Genomic DNA, 23683 nt, shown 5'->3' on the forward strand with positions numbered 1-23683 from the left:
GCAGTAGGGCACACAGTATTCACAATGTACATGTCAAGGGTATGTCAAAGAATTTTTTTTGACCTCTTTTGATCTCACTTTGTTATTCACAAATGAAATAGCATGAACAAAAAGAATACAGCATCTATTGATAATTATCGAATACCTTTTTTTTGTCAACCAATTTTTTCATATATATAATACATAAGCATTTCCAAGAGAAACACTTTATCAATTTTGCCTAACTTTGAGCTTTGTAGTAATTTACCCAATACAAGTAACTGAATCAAAAATCTTCCAATGAGTCCAAGATAATTTGCAATTAAATAGAACAACAAATTGCGTTAAAGATCGTTTATTCAATGAACCAAATTTGTATTGTTTAAATTGAAAAAAAAATTAAAGAAGAAAAAAATTATTGAATACATGACAAATTATTTGCAAAGGTGGAGTTAAAAACCGCCTCAACTGAAAGACCTTGGTTTTGAGGGACCCCACCCGAGGACTCATTGGAAGAAATGGAAAATTTTCATAGTTTCTAAAACTAGCAGCAAATTATTTGATTATGATATATAGCATGATGTATAAGAAGTACATGTACAGGTATAATAGGTCAAATATGTGAGGGGAAAAAATTAAATAATTACATGTATATGCAACTCAATGAAATATGAACAAATTCTTCAGGCGGATTATGATATGCGGTTCACAAGTGAGATACTTTAACCAATGAGTTATGATGATATACAACTAAATGATTGATGCAAAAAGTTTAAATGATTGGAAAGTTTCTGACATGACCCTAAAAACATTATTGCAGAGCAAGCCATGTTGACCTCTACCAAAAACTATGTATAGTACTTAGAATATTTTGCTTATAAAACAAAAATTAGATAAAGCATACTTGTTGACCACTATTAACCATAATAAACATGCATAAACGACGAGAATACTTGTTCGCTTGATAATTTTTATGAAAAGAACAAAGACTAAAATTTTCTGACTTTATGCCACATACCAATCTTACATGATTACATTAATAAATATTATGCATATATCAGATACAATTCAAAACCTTGATATTGCACTTAAATCAAATACAGATATTTGCAAATTAGAATGCTCTTTTTTTTAAAGGAACAATTTGAATTGTTTTAATCTTTACTTTTTTATTCAAAGATAAATACCATGTAAAATACAAATATTGATAGAAATACATGGACCCAAGCTAATTAGATCAATAGCTAACGGTCGCAATGAATATTGTATGTTAGGTACATTTTTGTTTTGTTGAATTATATGAAGTTACAATGAACTCAGTGCATATACATGTACATGTATACCCTCAAAAGTCTTAAACAACAGAATAAACCAGACTTTTAAGCACACATACAAGCACACATACAAGTATATATTACATTGTTACAATGTTGAATATCTAAATCAAGTTGATGGAATAAAACCAGACACCCACCTGTTCTTGTAGCCATTAGTAAAACTACTTATGGTTGTATTTACTTTAATTGAGAAGTTCATATGTGACGATATATCATAAAGTTTGTTCGTTCTACCTAAAAAATATCATTTCGTAATCAAAACATTGGTATAGTAACTCCTTATGTCACCGTTCTTTTTATTTTTAAATAATGCTGAACATGTTATAAATCGACAGTCATTATAGACATATATAGATTATAACCACGTGGTAGTTTCTAAAGCTCTCTGGATGGCGAATGTAGTAATCATACAATTACTCGAAAAGTTGTGCATCTTGTGAGTTTTGACAAAATACAATGAGGCTTTTTAAATGTTGTTAAAATGTCATCTAGAGACGGAACAGTTTGTTTTTTATACTTTCTAAACAGAACATGTTTACATTTATTTGTACATTTGTTTCTGTGGTGAAATATTCTGATGACAGATCGTCACTATCGCTTTCCGACATGTCGAATTGTTCCGGAGCTTGTTTTTTATTTAACGAACACTGTCAACATTCACAGGTAAACAGTGAATACATATAAACCACTCTTTACACTTGCTGAAGGGAAATGAAAATTACCACGATTCTCGTAAATCATCATGACAATAATGTTAACTGCATCAATTAATTAAAAAGACCGATGTATAGGCCTTTAAAGATGACTTAACAGAAAATCATCCTGGTGCCTTTTTTCATTCTGCAGATATATGCACGCCTTCTTTGCATCAATGAGTATCATTTTTGAAATGTTAGAAAAATGAAATGCGTCTAAGATTTGGTAATTTTGGTTATCGATTAAAATAAACTCCACTCAGTATTGTTTTACCACATATCTCAAAATACGATTGACGAATGCATAAAAGAAGACTTTTGTCAATTTATTTAACACATTATTCTTCATTTGTATTTGGGTTTTCCTTTTTAGATTATTTTCAGCATGATACGACAGTTTTTATTTATCATACCTATGATATTTTGAGAAATAAGTGAGTTAAATAGCGTGTGGATTTGGAGATAATTAATGCGAGCAAGCAACATGAAGTGGCATAGCCGGTAATATTGGCAATTCTGGGAAGACAAACATGATAGCTGGAAAAAGACCGCTTACAGAAAGTCATCCACCGCCACCATAGTTTGCTAATTTACATAATCTTTTGACATCATATTTAGACTCCTGAAATATGAACAAATTCTTCATCATTTTCCTTATCTCTGGAAATTCAGTTTGGTTGACTTTCGAGAATACATCCAAGAATTAATGCATCCTAATAGAACATTGTTAAATTAATCTTGTGTATACAGTGCGTCTCTACTTTAACCTCGTAGCCTCTATTTCAAATAGCTGATTCACGCGCTAGTATGGAGCCCACTATTTACAAGTACCCTGTTTTTTTCTATCAAAGGAAGACATTTGACCTGTTTTATTTCTTTTCATTCCATGATCCAAACATTTGTAAGATACATTACTAGATGTACAGACTGTTTGTAGTGACCCATGTTTTTGACATCCTTGTAAATCACTTATTGGGTATAATGCTAACTGGTAAAAAAATGTGTTGCATGTTAGATATATCTTTGATGAAAGAAGAGACAATGGTATAAACATGTTGTAGGTTTATATTTCGCACTTAACAAGCTCTAAAAACATGTACTTTAAACAATCTTGAATAACATAATTAATAATGAACAAAACTTTCTATCTAGCATATATCATACAATCTAACAATGTTAAATGTTAAACACTCAATGCCTATTTTTTAAAATACTCGTCTTGTCGCATGTAAATTAAACTGCTTTTATATTGAGAAGGTAAAAAAACATAGATGGCAACATAAGTACATGTATATTTTTTGTTGGTTTATGTTCAAAACACATTTGCCCATTGAAAAATTGAAATAACTACCTCTGGTATTACCTTTCTTTTAATGTTCAAATACTGCTGTATAGTAAATGGTATAACAGTACCCACTGTTCTGTCATTAAAACCATGGTAGACTTTTTTAAAATAACAGATTTTGTCCGAAACGTTGTGCATTTAGTGAGTTTTGTCAACACACGGGACTTTTAGAAAGTTGTGCAAATCTAGCTTAAAATTATATTAAAACAATGTGGACATCATCTGTTTACACATTTTTCCTTATTCTGAAACTCTAGAGTAGTCGGAATCCCTGCATTTCAAAATAACTTCGATTCATTGATTCCATTTGCTTGGCATTCGGCAATAAATGGACGATTTAGCATAATCCCTTTACCGTTGAATCCAATTATGAACCCAAATTGTGGAATATATCAATTTATAGGAGACTGAATGCAGAATAGAATGTTATTCAGAAAGAAAAATACAATTTTTAATAAATATTTGTAAAAACAATTTCCTTTTTTCTGAGAATAAAAAAAAAACTTAAATTCATTAGTTAACTGATGTGAAGAATTTATAAAATGAAAGCAGGACTGAGTTATAATCTAACAACAGAATTGTATAATTTAGAAATTGTCATAACCATCCAGACCAATTAAATTCCAACATCATGTTTTTTAATTTACAACAAACCTTGAAAAAAATTCAAAATACAAGACGAAGTTCTCGAGCAAAAAAAGTTGGTTCAACTAAAATTAAGACGGTTGCATGGGCTACTCGTAATTTTTAAAGACTATTTTTGTCTTGATAATTATTTTTTGTAGAGGATATTTGTATAAAGATTTAAGAGAATAGCAACAAAACTAAAATATAATATGGTTTCCTTTATTGAATAATACTTTATAGCTAAAAAAGGCATTGAAAAAAGTAAGGTAGATCTGATGGATAATTGTTCTATTTGTTGACTACCCAGTCGCTTTTAAACTTGTACTATTTATAACGGCGCCTGGTAGTATAGCACTACTCTTAGGTGTAAGATACTATTAGATGCGCTGAGCACTAACTTTATTGTAGAGAGCAAAATTGGTTTCATATATCACTTCTCATTTTTGTTTTTATGAAGAAAAAAAATGCAATTTACAATAATTTTTTTTAAAATACCAATATCCTTTAATGGTAATCAATTGATTAGGTTGCAATTAGACTATACCATATAGAGAATAAAAGGTATATAAACACTGGCTATTTTCCTGTTCAAAGACAGTACAGAATTTGTCATTTTCAATCAACCTCTATATCAATTTTTACATAATTTAGAAAACAGATACAAAAATCAAATTAAACAAAATTTCATTCAGACAGAAAATGTACTCAATGTATTATGTACAAAAAGATGTTCAACAATCCCTATCTTTCAAATATTTAATAAGTTTTCAAATAGTTCACCTCAATTCAATATTATTGGTGACAGATATGATGTCCTAGGTGCATAAAATTAAAATTTTAAGAAATTGAATAAGCACCTTGAAAATACCTCATCATGGTGGCTCACAACTTTCAAAAATGTGGTAATAGCATTAAATATTTTGATGCGCCCGAGCGATACAAATCTCAAACATGGCTTGAGTTTTCCAGTAGTTGATTACACATGAACAACGCCGTGTGAACATCTTGACCTTGTTCCTCATGGAGATTAATTTAAAATTTTAAATATTTTTTCAAAACATGTTTCCAAAATAAAAAATCAGACTCTTTTCTTTTTTTACAAGAATTCAAATAAGATTTACAAAAAACAATATAAATGTAAGAAATACATTCAGTCCATTTAAGTTAAAAAATACATTACAGCAATTTACATGTATGACAAAAATGGAACCATTCCCCCTTTTTTCCAATCAAACCCAATCAATCCTCAATTTTTGCTCTCCGTCCTTTATCCATTGATGATGCTTAAATTATTAAAAAAAAGTCCTATTTAAAATAATTTAAAAAAAAAAACAGTATAAAACAATTATTCTTACATGACAATTTTTACCATATCCAAGCACGATTGTCCGCCAGTGAAAAAAAACAAACCTTATCGACGTTAACAGATTTGAAACGCCGTCTTTTCTGTTAAAACATATTTTACTGTATTGCTAATTAACATTATAGAAAATCTGATGCTTGACAAGTAGACGTGCCCGATGTCTAGCGAAAACTGAAAACAGCAATAATATTCCATGTATTACTTTGAGCATTCAATGTTTAAACTCAGAAATATACAGAGAAACGCTGATTTTCTCTCACACAAAAAATTCAACAAGAAAATGAATTAAGCCCTCTCGTGTTTCTTTGAAAACGGTAATCGTTCTTCGTGTCAAATCTTTCACCAGAGTTGTCAATGGTTATGCAATGACGTGTAAATGCATGTCAACTGATGCAACATTTTCATATAAAACGAACAAATCCATCACCAAAGGTCCATCCACTTCAGGCTCTTCAAGATCCAAGGTAAAGTATAAATTTCGTAGCAAAGGGTACTTTCTAATTTCCAGTTCTTTATTTCACGTTGCTATTACCTGTCTTATTTATATTTTTTGATTTCTTATTATAAAATTATGCAGCAATGGCACATTGCGTTCACTATATGATTGATATCATTTCCCTTTGTTTTCCCACTAGGCATAAAGATGCTGAAGTTTGGTGTACTAGTCCTACTTCCGTTTGTCCTGGGAGGCGCCCCACATGGATCCGGATACGCCTCAAACAGGGCCAACAATCAGGGAAATAGACCCGGTCCAGCCATCAACATGGGATCGTCTGGAAACAACAGAATGTCAATCACTAACTTTGGCCCGCTTCCAAACAAGCCTAACAACAATCTAAACCCCATAAATAGAAGAATGCAGCCAAGATCATCCAGATACATTTCCGATGTACCTTACCGTAAGATTATTTTCTTTTTATACTAATAGCCTACAGAAGGAGATTCTACAAATTTTTTGCACTTAATTTTGGCATTGAACCCCCCCCCCTCCATTTTGTTATAGTAAAAACAATTGCATGTACTTTTTAATTTTGAGAGATTTTGAACATTGGAATGATAAAATTAACGATATTGTGGTTTCATCAATATTCGTTGAACATCAGTTTTCGTGGATTTCGTTGTTAAGTTTATCCATGAAATTAAATGTTCATTGAAGTGCAATTTGTACTAATAATTTGTATTGATAGGGTCATTTCCACGCATTTACGTATCCTTGAAAATGTGATTTTCATTTTATCCATGAAAATTGATACATGTGTACCCTTGAATATTAATGAAACCACAGTATTGGGAATTTGAAAATTTGAAAAAGGTACACGGACAGCAACTGACGTAATCATGCAGCCTTAATAAGTGATGTTTTAAAGGTCATATGAAACGATTTTTAACACTATGATTTTCTTTCATAAATAATAAGCTTGGTATAAACAAATGTTAAAATACGTGAAGTAAGATTTTTTGCGTTTACATTACTGAGAAATAACCGTGAAAACTCAACACCTGAAAAAATTCTTCCCCGCTTATCGTTCTTGATTTTGTGGATTATGACGTCACAGAGACCCACCGATGTAAACAATGCATCAAAACTAGTGTAATTTTACAGTAGTTTATCCATTTGATTTTAGTAATTTTGGCATATATGAACGTGTCTTTCTTTTCAAATGAGATCATTTGATTTCGTAGTACAGATGACTTAGTTTCGTTCATGACTAAATCTAATATCAGCTTCTCACCAGAGTTAAATCATGATGAAGATCCCGTACTGCATTGAAAATTTAACGAAAGAAATGCTCCAAATATTAACAGCTGATTAATGAATTATCCTGATCCTTTTGAAATCGATACGTATAATAATTGAGCTACATTTAAATGAAATTAAAGCATTTTAATTCATTTGATTTTTTTTTGTCACATAAAAAAGTATATGGAAGGCCAATGAAAATGTTTGAGGCATTGTGTACATAGTTTGTATTTAAAAGCTGCTTTAAAATACTGCAAAATAATTCTTAAATTTTATTTTAAAATAATAAAAATTTCTGACTTATTGATATATAAATGTAGCAATATCTTTAGAAAATACTTTGTGTTCACGTGTATTAACGTTTTATTAAATTAGATCACGGAAATATGGCATTTAAGGATTTCGAAATGTATCGCATTCGGTAAAATAAATCGGTTGTTTTATAAAAATAGTTGTGAACGAATGTGAAGATAATGAACAAATTTTATTATGAACAAGCATTAATAATAATAAAAGAAAAAATTGCGGAAGAAAGTGAGAAAGATCTGTGAGTAAACACCGCACATACACGTTGTAAAATCAAAACACCGCGGCAAATACAAGTACACGTTTCAAAATCAAAACATTTGAAGAAATTTCTCTTAGACTAAAAATAATTAAATGGTAACATATTTGTGAATTTGAAATCGAAACAAACAGTATAATCGTGAAGCGAATGAGGCACCACCATAAGTTGTATAGAAAAAAATCTTAATAAATTGCATGAACGTGCAAATGGGAAAAACGATCAGTTATTTTTGAATTTGACAATTTCATTAAAAAGATTGAAATAAAACATATATACATGCATGTATTAAAATTATATTGTACTTGCAAAAAGATCTATGAAGACTATCATTCATTCTCCGCGACGTCTCTAAACTGAATATAAACGCACACAATTTCATTTCTTGCGAGAAAAAATACTGCCGTGGTTGATTATTGTATAATTATACAAGTTTTAATTTAAAATATTTTTTTCCTTTTAAATTGCTGCAAAATGACATGGATATTTGTATTCACAACATAGCTTTATAATGCCATTGGGTCTTACTGACGTCATAGGCAAGGGAGCTAAGCCGCGTAAGTCAATCTTCCTTTTCCCGATTAAGTGATTTGATCGACTGTGGCGCTCACATTTTGCATAAAATCTTCAAAAAACAATGCCAGTCTTATTAAATTGGCACTTATAAACTCATTCCCGTATATAACTCAATATAGTCAGGATATCGTTTCATATGACCTTTAAGTACCTGTTTTAAAAAAAAGTATTAATTTTGATAATGACATAATTTATACATGTATTTACAACAATTACTATTGAATAACATTAAACACTGTGCCGGATAATTATGCCACTGCCAAGGTGGCACTTTTGCACTCTCTTAAGATGCAGTTTCGGGAAAATCCATGTATACCAAATGGTAGACCATTGTCTAGAGAATATATAACCACTTTTGTTTTCAGTGTGTTTCACCTGACAAGTGAGATATTTACCTTTTAAAATTAATATCCCATAGGAAATGATAATTCCCATAGGAGAATTGATTCTCCTACACGAAATATTGACAATCCTACAGGATTTTTTCAAGTCCTATAGAAATTATATTTCCTATAGGAGAATGGTATATCTTGTAGGAATTTAATTCAGACATGTAGTTTTCCTATAGGATATTAAGTTTTCCTATCGGATTTTATCAAATCCTAACGGAATTTAAATTCCTATAGGAAGTTCCTGTATTCCGATAGGAAATTTAAAATTTCCTATAGGAATATTGTTTTTCCTATGGGAAAAACTATTTTTCTATAGGAATTTAGTTTTGAAAGGTAAATATCTCACCTGACAGGTGATTTACAATGATAACAAAAATAGATGTTAACTCTTTAAGCAATGGTCTCTAATATGGCATATTTGAATTTTTCGATATATGCAGCTTAAGTGGGTGCAAAAATGCCACTTTGGCACTGGCATAATTATCCGGCACAGTGTTATTATCTCAACCATGATCTGTTTAATTAAACTACTGAAAAGCAATTTTTTTCTCACTATGTCTGAACCAATTTTGATATTCAAATGTGCATTGTTTAATATGTTTTTTTTTTCCATGAACATTTACAACAAGTAAGTTTCAAAATTGTATAAGTTTATTTCTCGATATAGAAAAAAGATAGGCTACCAACCAGTTTCTATCTCGATATGGAATTGCCAAATAGCTGCTTTGAATTGTAAAATGAGCATGTCGTTTTGCTTTATTCTTGAAATAAAAGACATCACGGGAAGCACATTATACGACACTATGCAAAGAATATAATTTTGATGAATTAAAACCCCTGATATTCATTACAGAGTGCACAATGTACAGTGACGCCGGATACTTCTGTCCCTATAGATACGAGCAACCCAGTACACGGTATTTCTTCAATGTCTACTCCGGGAGATGTGAGAGTTTCTACTATCTAGGATGTGGAGGGAACCTAAACAACTACGGATCACGTGAAGACTGCCTTAGTTCATGTGCCTGCTTCATATCCCGTGATTATGGAAATTATTATTGTCCCTATGGTGGGTCCACTCGTTGGTATTTCAATAAATACTCGGGCACCTGCCAATCTTTCTACTACAGTGGATGCAATGGTGGTAACGACAATAATTTCCAAAGTCAGCTAGAATGCCAATCGACCTGTGCACCACAGTCGTCAAGCTATTATTACAACAGACCCATAAACGGTAATTTCGCCAGGAACAGTGGAACACAATCATTTGCCAACTCGGTCGGACCAGTTCGGCCTAATTCACCCCAAACCAACTTGCCAAATATTCCAAATGCGCCCATGCCTAATATTCCAAATACACCCATGCCAAATCGCCCAAACGCACCCATGCCAAATAGCCCAAACGCACCTATACCAAATATCCGAAATGAACCCGTGCCAAATAGCCCAAACGCACCCATGCCAAATATCCCAAATGCACCCATGCCCAATAGTCCAAACGCACCCATGCCAAATATCAATATGCCTAATACACCAAATGCACCTTTGCCAGAACCAAACTTCCAGGGAGTAAATGGAATTAACATGCATGGATCAATGGGCAATGAAGCTATTACCAACGGCCTCAACAACGGAAATAACGGGGTCAATATCAACTCTATTGCTCAAATCTGGAAGATGGCAACAAATGCCATGAATGCTGATGCACCACCTAATGGGGTGAATATGATTTACCCAAGTGGACCAAACCAAATGAAATCTGGATTGACAATGTATTAGAGAAATAAAGTAGTGTTTCAAGAAATAGAAAAAAATTGTTTCTCTTCTGACTACCCTGGCTATGAGAACAATAGTATTGCTGTCGGTTCAATATTAAACTAAAACGTTTCATTGTTCCTGTTCAGGATATCATTATTTATTTAATCAATAGGCAAATAATAAAAAAATAAATTAATTTAAAAACGCATATATTCAAATAAGATATGAGGCAGTTTATGGCTACATATACAAAATCTAAGTTGAATATGAATTGAAAATTAACGCATATTTTTTCAAGAAGAATTCGGAACGATAATTTTTTTCTGCTGGGTCTTGCTTTATATTACTATGGAAATCTTTCAGTTCCAGTGACTTCTGTGGTGGTACGTTTACAGATATCTACTACTTTGTTGCGTTCATTTCGAGATTTCGACTTTTCTATTTCTTTTATACAACTTATCGAATCTCGGGGGTATCATATAATAAAACGGCAGATATTTCAATGTAATTTACTTATAAAAGCTGTTATTTAAGATATCCTATAATCCTATATATTAAGACATTTTGCCAGTTAACTACGAAATATTATCACAAAAGTAACTGCTTACACCTTTGGTATTCTAACACGTGTGACTTGATGTCCGTATACTCTAATTGCATTTTACGTGATAAGTAATCATTGCAAAATAAATTAAAAACTTACTTTCATTTTCGATAAAACAACCCGAAATAGCAAGAATGAGAGTAAGGTGGTGCTAGTTTGCACAAAAATATATCCTTGCAGTGAAATAATATTCAATGATTATTTAAAAATCGAATATATATACCGGGAATAAATGCAGATTATACATTGGAATTTATGTTAGACAACTGTTGAATAAATAAAATGAGGCAGTTCGTTTCTTGAATGCGCAATTTGAGTTTTGATGGATAGAAATTTCCAGAGCGGGGTAACCAAGAACGCGGGTTGACAAATCAAAAACATGGTGGAAAGTGCACGATGAGTTCATCATGCATCGCTGGAAGGTACCTTGGATCGGACATCTTTGGTTAATTAATATGTCAATTTTTGTGTTGATGGAAAGAACTTTTCAGAACAGGTTCCCAAACACAAGTTGACTAATAACGTCATGGTGGAAAGTGCAGGGAGAGTTACAGTACAAATCAGACCCATGGGTTTACTTTGAATTTACTTGGGAATTGCTTTAAAGGTCACATGTACGCAGTGAAGTGTGAAGCAGAACCGTCTTTACCATCTTACTCTGCCTGTAATTCCTGCCCCTTGTATATTCCAAATTCACATGTAGCGCCTGCTTTCAGGGGTATACTTATGATCGGGATTTATTCTCTGTGTCCACTCTGGGTTTACTTTGGGTTTACTCTAGGTTCACTCTAGTAGACCCGCAGTAAACCCAAAAAGTTAACCCAGGGTTTTGTTGGGGATTACTTTCTGTTAGGTTGGGTCTGATCGGTACTGTCATCATCGGATAAATACTTTGGATTACAACTTTGGTTATAGATCTGCATATAAATATGTGTATACTTTTTAAAATTACATACATTGTTAATAGCAGGACAGACTGGTATTTAACCTTATGTATTTTTTTGTGAACCATAAACAAATTGCGTAACATGTAACAACTCAACGACTATATGAATAAATGATGTATGCATAAACCGGGGAAGTTCAATTGGGGGGGGGGGGGGTATTTCACCGTCTTTTATCTTATTTGGGACCGTCATAAAAATTACAGTGAAATTTTAACATTAACAACAAAACTTTGAAAATAGATAGGACGCACTTAACACCTACTCCCTGGTTTGAAATGAATAAAACAAGGTTGAAATTTTTGCTACTTAACTTCAACCAAAAAAAAAAAAAAACCAAAAAAATACAACAAAAAACCATGTACATGAATTTATATTTGTAATTTCAGTGTAGATTTTCACCTAAATGTTCCTCCAAATATCCAGCTATGCGTTTACTTTTAAATATCAACTTTATACAATAGGTTGAGAAAATTGATTTAGATGGTATAACACATCGACATAAAATGGCTGACCTCTGATCGAAACGACATTTTGTTTTATTAAAAGGATGTCATCGACGGCAACATATAACTACTTCATAGCCGAGTGGATAAAGTGTCGGGCTTGTGATCCACACATACCGAGTTCGAATCCCGCAGGGGCTTTTGTTGTTACTTGCTGAATTGTTTTTTTCAGATATTCATTTTTTACCCCCAATTTGCAAATTTTTCGCTTATTTGACATATGTATAGTTTATTTATCATTATATCTTTCATAATCAAATAATTTACAGTTCATGTGAGTGACGTTTCCAGGTGTGTTATTCCACCTTAAGAAAAATTTCGAACACAGTACCTACAAAAATGAACAAAAAAATCTGATCAAACATTTTAAAAATTGTAACATATTGATATGAATTAGTTATAATTGATTCTCGCGCTTGCGCGGGATATCATATAGTAAAGAAATAAATCTATTATTTTATTAACACACTCTCCTTATGAATAAAATCTAAATATATCTTTCAGCAATAACATTTGATCGCAACTATTTTTGGCATGCTACTGTTTAAAAACCACAGATATGATAGGAGATATATGATCGGGGAATTTTTAAATCAATCTCCGTCGGTAAAGCTATGTATTTTGGAAAAATGCTAATACATGCCAAACGTTATATTAGTTAAATGAATCGCTCTCCTGCAACCATAGGAGTGGTACAGTGATCATTGCCGACTTGTGATAAATATTTCATAATTATGACGACATTCTGTACTTTTGTTAATTATTTATGTAAGTAATTTAATTAGACTTGCATTTCAGAAAATATTTTGAAAAAAAATCTTTAACTGAGCTTAATTTTGATCTAACTAAGAAAAGGTTCACTGATCTTTCACTGGTATGAAATTATGAACCTGTGCACCCCGATCATCAGGCTATCGACTATGTTATAACTACGGACCTGTAATCGGTAATACCGCCATAAATGTTGGAGCACAATGAAAGAGCAACTCGGAAGAACCAGTTCGGTCTAATTCACTCTAAACCAACTTGCCAAATATTTCAAATGCAACCATGCCAAATAGCTCAAACCAAATCCATATTGCAACAAAAGGAAATAACCAAAACGCACCTATGCCAAACATGCCAGCGAATATTGGCAATAACGTTCCCATTGATATGACCAATACATCAAATGGACGTTTGCCAGAGCCCAATTTTGAGGGAGTAATTTATCCTAGTAGATTAAATCAAATGAAATCTAGATTGACAATGTATATAACAAACCAATTATTCACGATGTTTCCTTTAATTCATTGTTACCTCATGTAAATAAACAATGGGTCTCCATTACATTCGCACCAAACTTTAATCTGTCCCTTTGAAAGAGTTAAACAGTCTTCTTGAAAAAGTCAAGGAAACCCCGCTTTTTGACTTTTCTACACCAGAATACAGACTCGGATCCTTGGTTATGGATATTGCTTTTCATCGGCCTTTTAAGCCTACACAAACAGAAAATACTGCTCATGCACTACGTTATTTTTTTTCAAACTGCAGTTTGCCAACAAGGGAATCGATGCCGTTAATATAAGCTATTTTCTTATTCACAAAAATAAGATAAGGCAAGTAACAACATTGTCTTTGTCTTTAGATCTCATTGTACACATCCTATTTTTAGATAATAAAACAACAGATTTCAGTGTAAGTAATTTCATTTATAGTTATGTTGTAAAAAAAACCTCTTCTGGTTGCAGATCTTGCATTCATTCAATTTGCATTTATACATTATGAAGAAATAAACGTTATTTTGTTATTAACCCACATTCCTTTTAAATAAAATCTAAACATACCCATAAGCATTAACTTTTGACTGCAACCATTTTTGGCATATAGCCGTCTTTATAAAACAAATTTTTCATATAAATGCCGTTAAATCTCTATGTTTGTTAAAAGATTGCGTGTAACGTTTTTATGATTGGAAATTTTCAAATAATTTCCGGTAAATCTCTATGTTTGTTAAAAGATTGCTAATACATGTCTGACGTTCTATTAGTTAAATTAATCACTCTCCCGCAATCCTTGGAGTGGTACATGTGATAATTGTCGATTTGTGATAAATATTACCTATGACGACATTGCGTAATTTGTTTAATCATTGAAATAAGTAATTAAATTAAACTTGGATTTTAGAAAATATCTTGAGGAAAGTCTTATTTTGACCTTTTAATACATTAAAAAAAATTACGTCCACTCGTTTTCCACTTATATGAAATTTCATAAAAAATAATAAATGATCTTTTTTTAATTAAACAAGTTTTTATTTTTATGAGAGACATTTGGTATGAAGAATGTGTTTTTGCCATGAACGAAATTTTTAATATCGTGTTGTTGGTTTTGTTAGTAAACTTCCTAGTTATCCCGATGGTTTCAAATTGTAAATTCACTTAAAACCAAGAAAAATAATTTTATCTAATTGATCATTTGACGCAATCAAATTCCAGTTCAATACTTATGATTTCGCAGTCTTTAAGGACAAGGAGACGTTCCTATATTTTATATAATGATCCTTGATATATCATTTCTGAATCATTAACATTTAAATCTGTTTATTCCCAAAATAACAGGGTTCATTACCAGGCTAGTTTAGGAGCAATCAATATTTAAAGTTTTTCTTAAAATACCACACAAAGTACATTTGAATGCTTGTAAATAACTTTATAGTATATATTTTAATTGAACATTTATAAGAATATCGAAAAAAAATATTAAAGGCAATATTGATTTGGCCATAAAATCAAAAAAAGAAATAAACTAAAAATACATATTTTTCACAAAAAATCGATCTTTTCAAAAAGATTTTGTTTTTTGTTTTTTAAAACGAAACCTCATCAGTTCACATTCAGTTAACATTAATGGTCCGCCATTAAAAAAGTATAATAACGTAAACAGGTTTTAAACGCCGCTTTTTCTGTTAGAAGATATTTTGTTGCATTGCTGATTCACAGTACCATTATAGAAAAACTAATGTTTGACAAGCAAACGTTCCCGATTTCTGAAGGAACCTAGCTAATACAGCGATGATATTCCATGTATTACTTTGGACAATCTATGTTGAAACATAGAAGGATAAAGACAAATATCTTTTTTCTCTCACAAAAAAACCTCAACAAGATAATGAGTTAACCTTTCTCGTGTTTCTTTGAAAACGTTATTTTTGTTCCTTGTGTCAAATCTTTCACCAGAGTTGTCAATGGTTATGCAATGACGTGTAAATGCATGTCGACTGATGCAACATTTTCATATAAAACGAACAAATCCATCACCAAAAGTCCATCCACTTCAGGCTCTTCAAGATCTAAGGTAAAGTATTTCGTAGCAAAGAGTCCTTTCTAATTTCCAATTCTTTATTTCACATTGCTATTACCTGTCTTATTTCTATTTTTTGATTTCTTATTGTAAAATTATTCAACAATGGCACATTGCGTTCACTATATGATTGATATTATTTCACTTTGTTTTCCCTCCAGCCATCAAGATGCTGAAGTTCGGTGTACTGGTCCTGCTTCCGTTTGTCCTGGGAGGCGCCCCGCATGGATCCGGATACGCCTCAAACAGGGCCAACAATCAGGGAAATAGACCCGGTCCAGCCATCAACATGGGATCGTCTGGAAACAACAGAATGTCAATCACTAACTTTGGCCCGCTTCCAAACAAGCCTAACAACAATCTAAACCCCATAAATAGAAGAATGCAACCACCACCATCCAGATACATTTCCGATGTACCTTACCGTAAGATTATTTTCCTTTTATACTAATAGCCTACAGAAGGAGATTCTACGAATTTCTGCACTTAATTTTGGCATTGTTATAGTAAAAACAATTGCATGTACTTTTTAATTTTGAGAGTTTTTGAACATTGGAATGATAAAATTGGCGATATTGGGACTTTGAAAATTTGAATAAGGAACACGGACAGCAATTGACGTAATCATGCAGCTTTTAATAAGTGATGTTTTACGTATCTGTTTAAAATAAGTATTAAATTGATAATGACATAATTTATACATGTATTTACAACAATTACTTTAAAATAACATTATTATGATCTGTTTAATTAAACTACGGAAAAACAATTTTTTTTCTTACTATGTCTGACATAATTTATACATGTATTTACAACAATTACTTTAAAATAACATTATTATGATCTGTTTAATTAAACTACGGAAAAACAATTTTTTTTCTTACTATGTCTGACATAATTTATACATGTATTTACAACAATTACTTTAAAATAACATTATTATGATCTGTTTAATTAAACTACGGAAAAGCAATTTTTTTTCTTACTATGTCTGAACCCATTTTGATATTCAAATGTGCATTGTTTAATATGGTTTTTTTCTATGAACATTTACAACAAGTAAGTTTCAAATTATATAGGCTGCCAAACAAGTTTATTTCTCGACATGGAATACATATAGGCTACCAAACAAGTTTCTATCTCGATATGAAATGCCAAATAGCTGCTTTGAATTGTAAAATGAGCATATCGTTTTGCTTTATTCTTGAAATAAAAACATCACGGGTAGCGCATTATAGGACACTAAGCAAAGAATATAATTCTGGTGAATTAAAACCCCTGTTATTTATTACAGAGTGCACCATGTACAGTGACGCCGGATATTTCTGTCCCTATAGATACAGGCAACCCAGTACACGGTATTTCTTCAATGTCTACTCCGGGAGATGTGAGAGTTTTTACTACCTAGGATGTGGAGGGAACCTAAACAACTACGGATCACGGGAGGACTGCCTTAGTTCATGTGCCTGCTTCATATACCCTGATCATGGAAATTACTATTGTCCCTATGGTGGTTCTATTCGTTGGTATTTTGATAAATACTCGGGCACCTGCCAATCTTTCTACTACAGTGGATGCAATGGCGGCAACGACAATAACTTCCAAAGTCAGCTGGAATGCCAATCGACCTGTGCACCACAATCAAATTATGGACCATATTACGGAATTGTAACCACTAATAACGCTATAAATAGTGGAGCGCAATCAAATGCCAACCCGGTTCGGCCTAATTCACCCCAAACCAACTCGCCAAATATTCCAAATGCGCCAATGCCAAATATTCTAAATGCACCTGTGCCAAATCGCCCAAACGCACCCATGCCAAACAGCCCAAACGCACCCATGCCAAATATCCGAAATGCTCCCATGCCAAATATCCGAAATGCCCCCATGCCAAATATTCCAAATGCACCCATGCCCAATAGTCCAAACGCACCCATGCCAAATATCAATATGCTTAATACACCAAATGCACCTATGCCAGAACCAAACTTCCAGGGAGCAAATGGAATTAACATGCACGGATCACTTGGCAATGAAGCTATTATCAACGGCCTCAACAACGGAAATAACGGGGTCAGTATCAACTCTATTTCTCAAATCTGGAAGATGGCAACAAATGCCATGAATGCTGATGCACCACCTAATGGGGTGAATATGATTTACCCTAGTAGACAAAACCAAAGGAAATCTGGATTGACAATGTATTAGAGAAATAAAGTAGTGTTTCACGAAATAGAAAAAAAATTGTTTCTTTTATGACTACCCTTTGGCTATAAAAAAAATAGTATTGCTCTCGGTTTAATGATACACTTAAACTTTTCATGGTTCCTGTTCAGAATATCACTATTTAGTTAAGCAAATTAAAAAAAAAACTAAATTAATCTAAAAACGTTAATAATCAAAAAAAATTGAGGCAAATGTCTTTTAAGTTTCGTGGATTTATTCAATACTATATATACTAGCGGAAAAAAAAGAAACTGTGCATTATTTAATGTATGAAAAAACATTTAAAAATAACAATGAACAAATTTTATTTTTTGTAATACTGTTAACACATGTATTCGTAAAAACATCTCATAACACATTAATGTCAACGTCGAAAAACGTCAATTTCAGCACACTCGAAAGTCACTGTTATTTGAAATTACTTGTTCATCGTAATTTTTAAATGCTTTTTTCATATATTAAATAATTCACAGTTTCTTTTTTCCGCTAGTATAAATATGCGTACACATTTTAAAATTACATACATTGTTAATAGCAGGACAGACTGGTAGTAAACTTTATGCATTATTTTGTGAACAATGAACAAATTGTGTTACATGTAACAACTCAACGACTATATGAATAAATGATGTACCGGTATGCATAAACCGGGGAAGTTCAAGGGGGGGGGGGTAAATTTGACCGTCTTTTATCTTATTTGGGACCGTCATAAAAATTATAGTGAAATTTGAGATAAACAAAAAAATTATGAAAATAGATACGACGCACTATACACCTTTTCCCTCGTTTGAAATAAATAAATAAGGTTGAATTTTTTGCAAGTCAACTGCAAAAAAAAAAAAAAATATAACCATGTGCATGCATTTGAATGTATAACCAATTTCAGTGTAGATTTTCGCCCCGGTGTCCTCCAAATATTCAGCCATGCGTTTGCTTTTAAATATCAACTTTCTTTAATAGGTTAAGAAAATCGATAAAGAAAAATTTCGAACACAGTACCTTAAAAAATGAACAGAAAAATCTGGTCAAACATATCAAAAATGGTAACGTATTAATATGAATTAGTTATAATTAATTCTCGCGCTTGCGCGGGATATCACATAGTAAAGAAATTAATTAATTGTTTTATCAACGCACACTCTTTATGAATAAAATCTAAATATATACTTCAGCAATAACATTTGGTTGCAACTCTTTTTTGGCATGGTACTGTTTAAAACCCACAGATGTGATAGGGGATATATGATGGGAAAATTTAAAAAAAAAATCTCCGTCGGTAAAGCTTTGTTTGTTAAAAGATTGCCAGTACATGTCAGACGTTCTGTTAAGTAAATAAACCGCTCTCCCGCATTCCTTGGAGTGGTACATGTGATCATTGCCGATCTGTGATAAATATTACATATGACGACATTACGTACATAATTTGTTTAATCATTGAAATAAGTAATTAAATTAAACTTGCATTTTGGAAAATATCTTGAGAAAAATCATGCTTTGACTTTCTAATCCATTTAAAAAAAACTATGTCCACTCGTTTTCCACTTATATGAAATTTCAAAAATAATAAATGATTCTTTTTTAATTAACAAGTTTTCATTTTTATAAGAAATATTTGGTATGAAGAATATGTTTTTGCCATGAACGAAATTTTTATTATCGTGTTGTTGGTTTTGTTAGTAAACTTCCTACTTATCCCGATAATTTTAAATTGTAAATTCACTTAAAACCAAGGAAAGTTATTCTATCTAATTGATCATTTGACGCAATCAGATTCCAGTTCAATACTCTTGATTTCGCGGTCTTTAAGGACACACGAGACGTTCCTTGATTTTATATAATGATCCTTGATATATTATTTCTGAATCATTATAACATTTAAATCTGTTTCTTCCAAAAATATTAGGGTTCATTACCAGGCTAGTTTAGGAGCAATCAATATTTAAATTTTTTTCTTAAAAAACCACACAACGTACATTTGAATGCTTATAAATTACTTCATAGTATATATTTTTAGATGAACATTTATAAGAATATCGGAAAAAAAATTAAAGACAATATGGATAAGCCCATAAAATCAGAATAAGAAATAAACTAAAAATGCATATTCTTCACAACAAATCGATCTTTTCAAATATATCTTGATTTTTTTAATGCGAAACCTCATCAGTTCACAGTGGTCCGCCATTAAAAAAAGTATAATAACGTAAACAGGTTTTAAACGCCGCTTTTTCTGTTAAAAGATATTTTATTGCATTGCTGATTCACAGTACCATTATAGAAAAACTAATGTTTGACAAGTAAACGTGTCCGATTTCTGACGGAACCTAAAACAGCGATGATATTCCATGTATTACTTTGGACAATCTATGTTGAAACATAGAAGGATACAGACAATTATCTTTTTTCTCTGACACAGAAACTTCAACAAGATAATGAGTTAACCCTCCTCGTGTTTCTTTGAACACGTAATTTGTTCCTTGTGTTAAATCTTTCACCTGAGTTGTCAATGGTTATGCAATGATGTATAAATTCATGTCGACTGATGCAACATTTGATATAAAAGGAACCATTCCATTATCAAACATCCATCCACTTCAGGCTCTTCAAGATCCAAGGTAAACAATTCCGTAGTGAAGAGTAAAAATTCTTTCTAACTTCCAATTTTTTATTCTTTGTTGTAATCACCTTTTTTACAAATCATTATATTGTTTACTTCTTGTAAAATTATGCAACAATGGCATGTTGCGTTTACGATAAGATTAATATTAATTCACTTTGTTTTCCCTCTAGCCATCAAGATGCTGAAGTTCGGTGTACTAGTCCTGCTTCCGTTTGTCCTGGGAGGCGCCCCGCATGGATCCGGATACGCCTCAAACAGGGCCAACAATCAGGGAAATAGACCCGGTCCAGCTATCAACATGGGATCATCTGGAAACAACAGAATGTCAATCACTAACTTTGGCCCGCTTCCAAACAAGCCCAACAACATTCTAAATCCAGTAAATAGACAAATGCGGCCAACTTCTCGATACAATTCCGATGTACCTTACCGTAAGATCATTTGTCTTTGTACTAGTAGCCTACAGAATAAGATTTTAAGAACATTTTAACTTAAGATTCTTGGTGGTCAATAAAATTAACCATCAGATCTTCCTTTTAATATTAGATATGATTTGTTAAAGTATAAACTATTATTTGGTCTAGATATCAGTATCCATAGTATTCTCCTATATCTTTATGTAGAGCTTTTCTTTTAAAGGAGATTAAGACAGTCTAAAAATGGCCACGGCCATTCAGTCCTTTTAATTTTGGAATATAGAAAAGTCAAAACAGCTACTCTATAATTTTAAGAGTTTTTAACGTTTGGAATGATATTAAAAAGGTTATGTAATTTATCCGGCAAAAAATGCACAACGAGGAGCTGATATAATCATGTAGGCTCAAATGAGTATTTTTTTAAGTATCTGTTTAAAAAAGTTATTAATTTTACCAATAACATTATTTACACCTACAATATTACTTACAACATATAACATATAATCTCTTAATATCCAGCATTATCTTTTTAATTGAACTACTGAAGATACAAAATTTTTCATTCACGTCAAGTTTTCTGATATGCCAATTACATCGCACGAATTTTATGAACATTAGAAAGAGTAAGGTTCGTAATTTTAAAATGATTCTTGGTTATTACGTTACCAAATAATTTTGATTGACAAGTAGCCGCTTTGAATTGCAAAATCAGCAAGATGCTGTCATACTGCTTTATTATTGAAAAATTAATTGCCCCTAGAAAACTTTATTTACGTATACCTGGATTAGACAACAATATGCAAAGGATATACATGTAATTTTGATGAATTAAAACCCCTGTTATTTATTTACAGAGTGCACCATGAACAGTGACGCCGGATACTTCTGTCCCTATAGATACAGGCAACCCAGTACACGGTATTTTTTCAATGTCAACTCCGGGAGATGTGAGAGTTTCTACTACTTAGGATGTGGAGGGAACCTAAACAACTACAGATCACGAGAGGACTGCCTTAGTTCATGTGCCTGCTTCATATACCCTGATCATGGAAATTACTATTGTCCCTATGGTGGTTCTATTCGTTGGTATTTTGATAAATACTCGGGCACCTGCCAATCTTTCTACTACAGTGGATGCAATGGCGGTAACGACAATAATTTCCAAAGTCAGCTGGAATGCCAATCGACCTGTGCACCATCAAATTATGGACCATATAATATGTACCCAATGCCTGGTGGAAGTGCTAATGCCAATGTCGCCATGAACAGTGGCGCACAATCAAATGCCAACTTGGGCGGACCAGTTCGGCCAAATACACCTCAACAAACTTTGCCAAACATCTCGAATGCACCCATGCCAAATATCCCAAATGCACCCGTGCCAAATGTCCCAAACGCACCCATGCCAAATATTCATGTTGCATCAAAAGAAAATATCCAAAACGCACATATGATCAACATCCCAGCTAATGTTGGCGTTAACATTCCCGTCAATATGCCTAATATACTGAATGCACCTATGCCAGAGCCAAATTTCCAGGGAGTACATGGAATTAACATGCACGGATCAATGGGCAATGAAGCTTCTACCAACGGCCTCAACAACGGAAATAACGGGGTCAATATCAACTCTATTGCTCAAATCTGGAAGATGTCAACAAATGGTATGGATGCTGATAAACCACCTAACGGAGTGAATACGATTTACCCTGGTAGACCAAACATAAAGAAATCTGGATTGACAATGTATTAAAGAAATAAAGTAGAGTTTCCAGAAAAGCTTTGTTTTTTTTTAGCTCACCTGAACCAAAGGCTCAAGTGAGCTTTTCTGTTCACAATTTGTCCGTTGTTCTGTCGTTGTCGTCGTCGTCGTTGTAAACTTTTCACATTTTCATCTTCTTCTCAAGAACCACTGGGCAGATTTCAACCAAATATGGCACAAAGCACCACTAGATGAAGGGGATTCAAGTTTTTTTCAAATGAAGGATCACGCCCTCTTTAAAGAGGAGATAAATGAGAATTATTCAAAATTTGTTGGCATTTTTCAAAAATCTTCTTCTCAAAAACTATTCGGCCTGAAAGCTTAAACTTGTATGGAGGCATCCTCAGGTAGTGTAGATTCAAGTTTGTTCAAATCATGGTCCCCAGGGTTAGGGTAGGGCTACAATAGGGGGATCAAGTTTTACATAGGAATATATAGAGAAAATCTTTAAAAATCTTCTTCTCAAAAACTATTAGGCCAGAAAAGCTCAAATTAAAATGGAAGCATCCTCAGGTAGTGTAGATTCAAGTTTGTTCAAATCATAGTCCCTGGGGTAGGGTGGGGCCACAATTGGGGGATCAAGTTTTACATAGGTATATATAGAGAAAATCTTTAAAAATCTTCTCAAATACTTTTAGGCCAGGTAAACTCAAATCTAAATGGAAGCATCCTCAGGTAGTGTAGATTCAAGTTTGTTCAAATCATGGTCCCCGTGGATAGGGTGGGGCCACAATTGAGGGATAAATTTTTATACAGGAATATATAGAGAAAATCTTTAAAAAAATTCTTTTAAAAACTATTTGGCCAAGAAAGCTCAAATTGGCGTGTAACTATCCTCAGATAATGTAGATTCAAGTTTATTCAAATCTTGGTCCCTGGGGG

The 23683-nt window shown here is 32.5% G+C and overlaps 3 protein-coding genes across 3 annotated transcripts; all 3 read left to right on the top strand.

The window, feature by feature from the left end:
* The first annotated feature begins 5756 nt into the window (after positions 1-5756).
* LOC128177854 (sporozoite surface protein 2-like) lies at positions 5757-10434 on the top strand. The gene is made up of 3 exons (XM_052844742.1): positions 5757-5810; positions 5982-6245; positions 9474-10434. The coding sequence occupies exons 2-3, from the start codon at positions 5990-5992 to the stop codon at positions 10397-10399; spliced, it is 1182 nt and encodes a 393-aa protein (XP_052700702.1). The 5' UTR covers positions 5757-5810; positions 5982-5989; the 3' UTR covers positions 10400-10434.
* A 5312-nt stretch (positions 10435-15746) lies between these two features.
* On the top strand, positions 15747-18015 carry LOC128178177 (papilin-like). Its single transcript, XM_052845222.1, has 3 exons — positions 15747-15768; positions 15936-16199; positions 17069-18015. The coding sequence occupies exons 2-3, from the start codon at positions 15944-15946 to the stop codon at positions 17983-17985; spliced, it is 1173 nt and encodes a 390-aa protein (XP_052701182.1). The 5' UTR covers positions 15747-15768; positions 15936-15943; the 3' UTR covers positions 17986-18015.
* A 2538-nt stretch (positions 18016-20553) lies between these two features.
* Positions 20554-22807, top strand: LOC128178420 (uncharacterized). The gene is made up of 3 exons (XM_052845563.1): positions 20554-20618; positions 20794-21054; positions 21894-22807. The coding sequence occupies exons 2-3, from the start codon at positions 20802-20804 to the stop codon at positions 22790-22792; spliced, it is 1152 nt and encodes a 383-aa protein (XP_052701523.1). The 5' UTR covers positions 20554-20618; positions 20794-20801; the 3' UTR covers positions 22793-22807.
* Positions 22808-23683: the final 876 nt, after the last annotated feature.

The sequence above is a fragment of the Crassostrea angulata genome, chromosome 3 (assembly GCF_025612915.1).
Source record: "Crassostrea angulata isolate pt1a10 chromosome 3, ASM2561291v2, whole genome shotgun sequence".
Taxonomy (NCBI): domain Eukaryota; kingdom Metazoa; phylum Mollusca; class Bivalvia; order Ostreida; family Ostreidae; genus Magallana; species Magallana angulata.